This window comes from Uranotaenia lowii, chromosome 3, assembly GCF_029784155.1.
Source record: "Uranotaenia lowii strain MFRU-FL chromosome 3, ASM2978415v1, whole genome shotgun sequence".
In the NCBI taxonomy this organism is placed as follows: Eukaryota; Metazoa; Arthropoda; class Insecta; order Diptera; family Culicidae; genus Uranotaenia; species Uranotaenia lowii.
In genome coordinates, this window is record NC_073693.1 from 82,695,100 (window position 1) to 82,707,683 (window position 12,584).

Genomic DNA, 12,584 nt, shown 5'->3' on the forward strand with positions numbered 1-12,584 from the left:
GGAGTCTAACTTTTGAAATTTAATATTCGGAATAAATTACTATCGACATGTGAGAAATTTTTGGAAAAACTGTTGAAAAATTTGGGACCTAGGATAAGATTTCGAGGTTTTGGACTAAGTTCAGATTCAAGATTGTTATTTTTTAAGGTCCAATTTTATGAAATTGGCTTTAAAACTTTTGAAGTTATGCAATATTTTATGTTAATTTTGTTGATCAATCCTAGAAAATAACATATTTAAAATGATGTCATAAAATAGGTTTTTATAACATAAAACATAAAAAAATTTTCTCAAGATTTTGAAAATATTTCCGGATAGTCCAAAAATATTGTTCAATCTAGAACACGTGCCAAATATTGGACAGTTAACTTAACGCTACTCACAATAATAGTAATCTCGCAAAAGATTCATATCATCATCGGGGTTCCGCAAGTATTTGAATTCACCCGGAAAGGTGTTACTATGAAAAATGCCGCTTCCCAACCAAATGAAAAACAGATTGTCCTACAATTTGGGTGCAGCGACAGTTAGTTGTAAATCGAAGCAAAATGAAAGTATTCCTCGTTTGGGTTTGCCTGAGTACAGTTTTGGTGCTTTTCATTATGATCAATGATTTCTAGAACAACTTTCAAACATATTTTTTTTTACATTCTAGCACTCAACCCTTGCAATCCAATGCAGGGACTTAGTTCACAAGGTAACATCAAATTCAGTGATTTATTTTTGTTAAGATTCTTATAATTTACAAACTAATAAAATCTATTTCCAGAAAGAGGAAATCATGGAGTGTTGCAAGGCTCAGGACTTCATTTTCCATGAGAATTTGGCGGCTTGCGAACAGGAACATGACGGCAAGGGGCTCAAGGGAATTCAAATGTGGCCGGTTAGAAGAAAGAAAATTCATCATTTATTTAAAATTTTGAGTGATCTTTTTTTTTTTATCTAAAGTGTGTGATGGAGTGCCTCTTTGAGCGTAATGGACTGTTGAATGGAGGTCTGATCGATACCGACAAATTGATCGCTAAGGCAGAAGCGCTGAATGACGACTTCAAAGATAAGGCCGTCGAAATTACCAAGGACTGCGTCTTGCATATGGAAAAACAAAACGTAACCAATAATGATCGAAGAGCATGTGGCGTGAGTCCGCTAAAGATGGCTTTGTGCATCGGCAGAGGTTACATTCATCACTGCCCGGCCAATAAGTGGACTTCCTGTAAGATTTCATAAATTTGAATGAATTTTTTTGTGATTTGTTGTTAAGTTAATTTATTTTACAGCTGAAGTTTGTGACAAGTTGAGAAGCAGAGATTGTTTCCAAATATAAGACAAGTTAGTTTTGATTCCGTCCATTGAAAGGATGAATTATTCCAGTGAATAAAAATCCCGAAAAACTGGGATTTTTGCACACAAGCTTAATTTGTTATCCTTTTAAAAGATTCTATTGAAAAAACGGAATGAAAATAAATATTTAAAAATTTTATTTGAATGAATTGTCCTTTTGTGCCCCGCTTCATTTTATCATTTTCTGAAAGCTTATCGACATATCAAAATGCAAAATCTTTCGAACCAATAAAACATATCGGCAGATCAAGAAACCAGAGAATCAATAAATCAACAAAACGACAAATCGACAAATCGACAAAACGAGAAATCGAGAAATCGACAAATCGAGAAACCGACAAAGCGAAAAATTGATAAATTTATGGATTGACAATCGACACAATTCGATAAACAGAAGAATTTATCGACGAATCGACAAATCTACAAATCAAGGAATCGATCAATTGAAAAAACGAAAAATTGTCAAGTTGACAATTCGACAAATCGACAAATCTACAAAGTGAAAATTTGATAAATTGATAATTGACCAATCCATATCAATTGATAAAGAGAAGGCTTTATCGAGAAATCGACATATAGAAAAGTTTAGAAATCGACCAATCGACAAATCAACAACTCGACAAATCAACAAATTGTCAATCGACTTATCGACAAATCGAAAAATCGGCTAATCGATTCAACGAAAAATCGCCAAGTAGATAAATCGGCAGATCGACAAAGCGAAAACTTGATAAATTGACCAATCGAAGAATTGAGACATCGTAAAATCGACAAATCACCAAATTGACAATGCAACAACATATCATCATACCGACATGTCAACATATAGACATATCGACATATTGACATATTGCTATACCGACATATCGATAAATGGAGTAGTCAACACTTCGAAAAACCGATAAATTGAAAAATCAACAAATCGACGGATCGACGAATCGACAAATCGACAAATCAATACTTCGCCAAATCGACAATTAAACAAATCGCAAATCGACAAATTGACAAATTGACAAATTGACAAATTGACAAATCGACAAATCAACAAATCGACAAATCGACAAATCTACAAATCGACAGATCGACAAATTGACAAATTGACAAATTGACAAATTGACAAATTGACAAATTGACAAATTGACAAATTGACAAATTGACAAATTGACAAATTGACAAATTGACAAATTGACAAATTGACAAATTGACAAATTGACAAATTGACAAATTGACAAATTGACAAATTGACAAATTGACAAATTGACAAATTGACAAATTGACAAATTGACAAATTGACAAATTGACAAATTGACAAATTGACAAATTGACAAATTGACAAATTGACAAATTGACAAATTGACAAATTGACAAATTGACAAATTGACAAATTGACAAATTGACAAATTGACAAATTGACAAATTGACAAATTGACAAATTGACAAATTGACAAATTGACAAATTGACAAATTGACAAATTGACAAATTGACAAATTGACAAATTGACAAATTGACAAATTGACAAATTGACAAATTGACAAATTGACAAATTGACAAATTGACAAATTGACAAATTGACAAATTGACAAATTGACAAATTGACAAATTGACAAATTGACAAATTGACAAATTGACAAATTGACAAATTGACAAATTGACAAATTGACAAATTGACAAATTGACAAATTGACAAATTGACAAATTGACAAATTGACAAATTGACAAATTGACAAATTGACAAATTGACAAATTGACTAAATGACAAATTGACAAATTGACAAATTGACAAATTGACAAATTGACAAATTGACAAATTGACAAATTGACAAATTGACAAATTGACAAATTGACAAATTGACAAATTGACAAATTGACAAATTGACAAATTGACAAATTGACAAATTGACAAATTGACAAATTGACAAATTGACAAATTGACAAATTGACAAATTGACAAATTGACAAATTGACAAATTGACAAATTGACAAATTGACAAATTGACAAATTGACAAATTGACAAATTGACAAATTGACAAATTGACAAATTGACTAAATGACAAATTGACAAATTGACAAATTGACAAATTGACAAATTGACAAATTGACAAATTGACAAATTGACAAATTGACAAATTGACAAATTGACAAATTGACAAATTGACAAATTGACAAATTGACAAATTGACAAATTGACAAATTGACAAATTGACAAATTGACAAATTGACAAATTGACAAATTGACAAATTGACAAATTGACAAATTGACAAATTGACAAATTGACAAATTGACAAATTGACAAATTGACAAATTGACAAATTGACAAATTGACAAATTGACAAATTGACAAATTGACAAATTGACAAATTGACAAATTGACAAATTGACAAATTGACAAATTGACAAATTGACAAATTGACAAATTGACAAATTAACAAATTGACAAATCGACAAATCGACAAACTGACAAATTGACAAATTGACAAATTGACAAATTGACAAATTGACAAATTGACAAATTGACAAATTGACAAATTGACAAATTGACAAATTGACAAATTGACAAATTGACAAATTGACAAATTGACAAATTGACAAATTGACAAATTGACAAATTGACAAATTGACAAATTGACAAATTGACAAATTGACAAATTGACAAATTGACAAATTGACAAATTGACAAATTGACAAATTGACAAATTGACAAATTGACAAATTGACAAATTGACAAATTGACAAATTGACAAATTGACAAATTGACAAATTAACAAATTGACAAATCGACAAATCGACAAACTGACAAATTGACAAATTGACAAATTGACAAATTGACAAATTGACAAATTGACAAATTGACAAATTGACAAATTGACAAATTGACAAATTGACAAATTGACAAATTGACAAATTGACAAATTGACAAATTGACAAATTGACAAATTGACAAATTGACAAATTGACAAATTGACAAATTGACAAATTGACAAATTAACAAATTGACAAATTGACAAATTGACAAATTGACAAATTGACAAATTGACAAATTGACAAATTGACAAATTGACAAATTGACAAATTGACAAATTGACAAATTGACAAATTGACAAATTGACAAATTAACAAATTGACAAATTGACAAATCGACAAACTGACAAATTGACAAATTGACAAATTGACAAATTGACAAATTGACAAATTGACAAATTGACAAATTGACAAATTGACAAATTGACAAATTGACAAATTGACAAATTGACAAATTGACAAATTGACAAATTGACAAATTGACAAATTGACAAATTGACAAATTGACAAATTGACAAATTGACAAATTGACAAATTGACAAATTGACAAATTGACAAATTGACAAATTGACAAATTGACTAAATGACAAATTGACAAATTGACAAATTGACAAATTGACAAATTGACAAATTGACAAATTGACAAATTGACAAATTGACAAATTGACAAATTGACAAATTGACAAATTGACAAATTGACAAATTGACAAATTGACAAATTGACAAATTGACAAATTGACAAATTGACAAATTGACAAATTGACAAATTGACAAATTGACAAATTGACAAATTGACAAATTGACAAATTGACAAATTGACAAATTGACAAATTGACAAATTGACAAATTGACAAATTGACAAATTGACAAATTGACAAATTGACAAATTGACAAATTGACAAATTGACAAATTGACAAATTGACAAATTGACAAATTGACAAATTGACAAATTGACAAATTGACAAATTGACAAATTGACAAATTGACAAATTGACAAATTGACAAATTGACAAATTGACAAATTGACAAATTGACAAATTGACAAATTGACAAATTGACAAATTGACTAAATGACAAATTGACAAATTGACAAATTGACAAATTGACAAATTGACAAATTGACAAATTGACAAATTGACAAATTGACAAATTGACAAATTGACAAATTGACAAATTGACAAATTGACAAATTGACAAATTGACAAATTGACAAATTGACAAATTGACAAATTGACAAATTGACAAATTGACAAATTGACAAATTGACAAATTGACAAATTGACAAATTGACAAATTGACAAATTGACAAATTGACAAATTGACAAATTGACAAATTGACAAATTGACAAATTGACAAATTGACAAATTAACAAATTGACAAATCGACAAATCGACAAACTGACAAATTGACAAATTGACAAATTGACAAATTGACAAAATGACAAATTGACAAATTGACAAATTGACAAATTGACAAATTGACAAATTGACAAATTGACAAATTGACAAATTGACAAATTGACAAATTGACAAATTGACAAATTGACAAATTGACAAATTGACAAATTGACAAATTGACAAATTAACAAATTGACAAATTGACAAATTGACAAATTGACAAATTAAAAAATTGACAAATTGACAAATTGACAAATTGACAAATTGACAAATTGACAAATTGACAAATTGACAAATTGACAAATTGACAAATTGACAAATTGATAAATTGACAAATTGACATATTGACAAATTGACAAATTGACAAATTGACAAATTGACAAATTGACAAATTGACAAAACGACAATTTGACAAATCGACAAATCGAAAAATTGTTAAATCAACAAAGCGAAAAGTTGATAAATTGAGGAACTGACCAATCGATTTAATTCGATAAAAAATAAATTTGTCGACAAATCGACATATCGATAAATCTCGAAATCGACCAATCTATGAATCGACAAATCGACGACTCTACAGATCAACGAATCGACAAATCAACAAATCAACAATCGACAAATCGACAAATTAACAAAATGACAAAACTAAGAATCGACAAATCAACATTTCGACAAATCGACTTATCAACTAATCGATAAATTAACATATCGACAAATGGCAAAATCGACAAATCGACTTATCGATTAAACGAAAAATCACCAAGACGATAAATTGACAGATCGACAAGGCGAAAATTTGATAATTTGACCAATCGAAGAAATGAGAAAAAGAAAAATCGCAAAATCACCTTATTGAAAATTTATAATGCCACAAATCGACAAATCGAAATATCGAGGAATCGACCAATATATAAATCGAAAAATCAACAAATCAACGGATCGATGAATCGCCAAAAAGCCAAATCGACTGATTGACAAATCAAAAGCAAAAGCAACATATCGGAAAATGGATTCATCGACCAATTGAAAAATTAACAAATTGTCAAACCTATTAATTGACCAACCAAAAAATATGAAAACGAAAAATCGACAAATCCTCAAATGTAAAAAATGACAAGTCGACAAATCGACAAAGCGAAAAACTGATAAATTGAAGATTTGACTCATCGTCATAAATCGATAAATAAAAGAATTTATCGACAAATCGACATATCGGCCAATCTAGAAATCGACCAATCGATGAATCGACAAATCAACCAATCAACAAATCGACAAGTCGAACAATCAACAAATCGACAAATCGACAAGTCGACAAATCAACATATCGAAAAATCAACATATCGACAATACGACATATCATCGAATCGACAAATCGATATATCGACAAAGCGACATATCGACAAAACAAAAAATCGACAAATTGACAAATCTTTAAATCAACAAATTGACAATTAGACAAATAGACAAATTGACAAGTTGTCAAATTAAAGATTTAAGAAATCGAAGAAAATGTTTGACAAATCAACAAATTGAAAAATTGACAATGCAAAAAAATTATATACCAAAATATCGACCTATCATTTAATCTAAAAATCGACCAATTGATAAGTCGACAAATCGACAGATCGATAACTTAACAAATCGACAAATCGACATATCGAAATATCGACAAATTGACATATCGACATATCAACATATCTACATATCGATAGATCGACAAATCGACATATCGACAAAACAACAAATCAACAAATTGACAAATAAACAAATCGATAAATTGACAATTTTGAAAATCAACTTATCCACAAATCGACTCATCGATTACTCAACAACTTGACAAATTGATCAATCAACGAATCGAGAAATTGATCAATCGAGAAATTTACGATTTTATAAAGCGACAAATCAACAAATCAGCAAACCCACAAATCGATATATCGACAAATCGATTACACGAAAAGTTGACGAATCGACAAATCAACACATAAAATACTGACATAACGACAAATCGACAAATCGACAGTTTTATAATTACGAAAACTTTGTGACAATTTCGACAATTTTACCAAATTTTTTGCAGCGAAAAAAATGTTTGAATTCATTTGGTTTCTGACAAGTTTACTTCACTCACTAACACCAACAATGGTAAGCGAATATTTCTTGTTTGGTACAGTATCAAAACTCCCTCATGTTAGGGTAAGAATGGCAACTCAACGAAAGCTTACTCACAACACTGATGGAAAGGGGGAAGTTAGATTGTAACAGATGATACCCTTGGGGCTGTTGTTTTTAAGGTTGCACTTTGTCTCAGTCAAGACAGGATCAAGGGAACTTTTGGGATGATGACACAGTCGGGAACCCAAATACTATCGAACGGTGCAGGAGGTGTTGATGTTTCTTCTATCGGTGCTGTTCGCGTTAAGGTTTCCTAGATTGAGTCGATTTCTGGAGAATCAAATAAAAATTCGGTTTAAGGTTTAACGTGTTGCCTCAAAAAAGTGTCGTTATAGAAAACTTCAAGCAGGATGCACAACGAAACAATGATTATTAAAATAAACAATAAAAAAAATCAAATAGAAAACATGATGTAAGATAAGGACTTAAAATGCTGTTAGATAGATTTAGAGTGTTTTAAAATTGTTTGGGTAATCTCAAAGTAAAAAAAAATCGACCAAACCTTTTGCCATCATTTGGATCGAGAAATTTATCGAGGGCGAGATAGAAAACTGCAGCAATACTGCCATCGCAACCCACCCTCGGAAACTGAAAGGCGATGATGATAATGCAATTGTGATTACTCTCGGAGAATAGCTAATTGGGTGCATGTTCTTGTTAAACTGGCCCCGACTTTATATTTATTTACATGTATAACGTACTTTGTACTTAGTCCCTTCAATGTAAAATGCCTTTTTCTGCTGCCAGGCTGAGTTTGGCCAATGGATCGACGCTACCCTTCCCTGTGTTACATATTTTTCCTGTTCGCCAAGTTAATGATGTTGACTGAAAATAGCCCGGGGCTGTTTTTTCGGTACTTTTGTGATAGGAAAAAAATAAGAATGAAAAACATGCCGAGGGGATTTGATTTTATTCGGGAAACACCTTCTTGTTTTTTTAATTCGTTTTTATATTGAGTGATTGAATCAAAAAAAATCTTGGAAATGGTTTCATGGATAAGCTAAGACTTTGATGAAAAAGATATCAATGCTTTTTTAAAAATTTTCAATAATATTCAAAATACAAAAGGTTGATGTTTAAAAAATTTAAAATGGCGCATGTTCAACTTCAACGACGTACAAACAGACGTTTAATAAAAATCACTCTCTATCAAATAAAGACAAAAAAAAATCACTCTAGCTTCACGAGCAATGCCAAAACTTTTACTTGAAGATCTTACGTAAGGTACTGTCGAATGGGAACTCTTAATGAGATAAATTTTACACATTTGTCTCCCACAAATGCCTAACTGACTTACTGATCAACATTCACCAAAAAGGCAAAACACAGAAAAGGCGCCAAAAAAACGTGCCGGCAAAGCTTGTAGCTAAAACTTGCCATTTTTCTTGTCAAATTTTGTTTGCTTTCCTTTCATAAGTTCATCAAATCAATCATTCACCGGTACCGGCTACAGGGAGTGGAAAGGTGACCAGCATTCGCCAAAAATTACAAATCAACAAATCAACAAATCAACAAATCAACAAATCAACAAATCAACAAATCAACAAATCAACAAATCAACAAATCAACAAATCAACGAATCAACAAATCACCAAATCAACAAATCAGCAAATCAACAAATCAACAAATCAAAAAATCGATAAAAGGAAAAAATAGAAAAAATAATGTTCAAGTCAACTTTTCATTTTTAGATTATCATTCTGTCGAGATTTAGAGATTCTTACAAATTTCAATTCAGAGGTTCCCTCTGACACATACAGTACCGTTCATAATTGTATAGAAATTGGAAGCACGCGCATTGTCACTTCGACTTTGAACTTCCATAACTTTTTACTCTAATGATATTTTTTGATAAATTTTTTTGCGTTAGATAGATCAACTATCACACTATTATACCACAAAATTTGAGCTTTCTGGAGTTTGTGTGGCCTGAGATACAGTAATTCTACGAAATCCGGACTTTTTGGACTTTTCTCATTCAAACTCCAATATCTCAGAAACTAAGCTAGATTTTTTATTGAAATTTTGCAGAGTGATTGTTGAAACATAAAGCTAGCATGTCTGAAGTTTTCAAAAAGTTTTATCGATGAGATCAAAAGTTACGTGAGGTGCAATATTTCAGGCATGAACCTAGAAATGCGATTTCTATAGAATTATGGACGAATGTTTCCATACCAAAATCATATTTTCTGTTTAACAACCAGTAAATCTATTTCAACAAAAAAATCAAAACAATATCGTGAGATTCTGATTTCAAAACACAAATGGATCATTTATTCCATTTTTACTTTTCTTCATTGTTTTTGCCAGACAATTTTTGGCTGATTGTTTGATGGAAACGATATTGTTCTCATGAATCATCCAAAATTCTATAGAAATCGCATTTCTAGGTTCATGCCTGAAATATTGCACCTCACGTAACTTTTGATCTCATCGATAGAACTTTTCAAAAACTTCAGACATGCTAGCTTTATGTTTCAACAATCATTCTGCAAAATTTCAATAAAAAATGTAGCTTAGTTTCTGAGATATTGCAGTTTGAATGAGAAAAGTCCAAAAAGTCCGATTTTCGTAGAATTACTGTATCTCAGGCCACACAAACTCCAGAAAGCTCAAATTTTGTGGTATAATAGTGTGATAGTTGATCTATCTAACGCAAAAAATTTTATCAAAAAATATCATCAGAGTAAAAAGTTATGGCAGGTCAAAGTCGAAGTGAAAATGCGCGCGCTTCCAATTTCTATACAATTATGAACGGTACTGTATGTCGCTCACATGATCAATAACATACTTTATTATGTTTGTTTTGCTTGTGTTGCCAAAATTTATAGCGATATCATATGCATTTATTTTGTTTTAAAAATACGAGATAATTCTATAACAGGCATGTCAAACTGGGTGTTCGCGGGCCGCATGCGGCCCGCGGCCTTGGTCAATGCGGCCCGCGTAGCTCCGCCTTAAATTGTCACAAAAAAAAACCACTGATTTTTATGTAAAATATTACATACTGCAAAAAAACTAAAGCTGAATGTACCGATTTAATTGATTTTGGCTGCGGCCCTCTACGTCATAGAAAATTTTTAATGCGGCCCGCACACCTAAACGAGTTTGACATGCCTGTTCTATAACATGTAATATGTGTACTAAGAATTAATTTAATTAATTTGGAATAAGATAAATCTTTACTGTTGCCGAGTTCAACAATTGCTTTTGTTCATTGCCTAAAAGGACATCTAACGAGGATAATGCAAAAAATATTTAATAAATATAATTCACCGAACTGATTGCTTTTTTTCAATCCAAATTGAAGGTGTTCCAAAAAAAACGCATTGTAAATAAATTGAAAGGAATATTTATGTTTGGCGTGAATCTTTTTAATTTATTTGGACAAGATTAACATTAAATTTCTAAATAATATATGTTGAGTAATTTCTTTTTATTAATTTGATGTTAATTTGTACAATTTTCGTTTCCAATTATTAACAAGCTTAAAAGTCATTATCACAATTTACTATATTTTCATTAAATATTTTGTAACATGTTTTAAAAATAAAAGTAAAAAATCTCTAAACGTGTCAGCAGAAACCGAACAGATTGAGTGGGCTAACAGTTAAGTGAGAAACATTCGAGAGAGTGTATGTGATTCCTTATTTTGTTCTGTTTGATTCCATTTACCAGGTCTTTATTAAATTTTTACTCACCCATTTTTGGGAATATTCCTCTGCTCATTTTTGGCATAAAGCATACTTTAAAAAGGTAATAATTTGTGAGGAGATCAGTTTATAATGGGAACAAAGAATGAAAAATCGATTATTTCGTTTTTTTTCTAATTAAGCTAAGAACAGACAGTCGAATCTGTCCTTTCATTCATTACGTTTACAAGAAAATTTCCTGAATTGGATGCTACTGTCCTTGAATAAGTGTCGTCCGTACATGCGTAAGAGCATTAGTTTACAACTTCCGGTCAAAATAACATAAGATGCTTCGGTACATTCGATTCCCTACATTCGAACACTGAAGAAGCCTCCACTTTGAAAATAAGTGGGGGCTTTTTTTCAAGTAGAATCTCTTCCAAAGAATAATCAATGCAAAATGGATCGGTCCAGAAGAAAAATTGTGAATAACTGGGTTGGAAAAAAATGTTGAAACATTTCAATAATCAATCATTCTTTTCAAATTCTTCAAGAATTTTCAACTTTCTGTTCGTGTTCGTTGAGATTTCACATAAAAGGACTTTTTTTGCTTTCATCAAACTAAGTTTTGAGCTCCATTTGTTGTTCGTGACACTACACAAAAAATCTCCGCACTCCATTTTACGTTCGTTAAGTTTTGTTAACAGAACTAGCGACCTTACATCCTAAAAGGGAATTACGTCATCGCGGATCACCCCATCCTGTTGTTTTGTTGTTGAAAAACCACTCTCGTTGTTTGTCGCTCGCTGTTTTCTCTTAAGAAACGGTGAGAAAGCTGCTCGCGCGATTGTTTTTATTAATTGTTCAGAAATTAAATTTAGAAAACTGATGTGAATTATACATGCCAATTATTGCATTCATTGAAATTAGTTGTTTACCTTAGAGTACATTTTGTAAGGGGTTTCTTAGGATTCCAATGAATCATTACCTTGTGAAGAAAATTGGAATGAGCTGTCAGTTTGGCAAAATATTTACAAAAAAATACTTTTTAACTTTAATATAAATGAACTTTGAAATGACTATTAAAAATCAATGTTTGTCTGAATGTGAAAGCTTAAGAATAGAAAATGGCAAAGCACTTTTAATCGTTTTTCTACTCCTTGTAGCCGGAAATTAAAATTCAAAATTAATGAACATCAAAGAAAAAGTTGCCCCGAAATTTTTTCGTGGTCAAA

At 30.7% G+C, this 12,584-nt stretch overlaps 2 protein-coding genes across 4 annotated transcripts in view; one reads left to right on the forward strand and one right to left on the reverse strand.

The window, feature by feature from the left end:
• Positions 1-12,584, reverse strand: part of LOC129756378 (neogenin) — a 502,299-nt gene that overhangs the window by 185,441 nt on the left and 304,274 nt on the right. The window lies entirely within an intron of this gene.
• On the forward strand, positions 505-1,400 carry LOC129756384 (general odorant-binding protein 66). The gene is made up of 5 exons (XM_055753244.1): positions 505-590; positions 656-697; positions 770-883; positions 949-1,213; positions 1,278-1,400. Exons 1-5 carry the CDS (start codon positions 549-551, stop codon positions 1,322-1,324), a joined length of 510 nt encoding a protein of 169 aa, XP_055609219.1. The 5' UTR covers positions 505-548; the 3' UTR covers positions 1,325-1,400.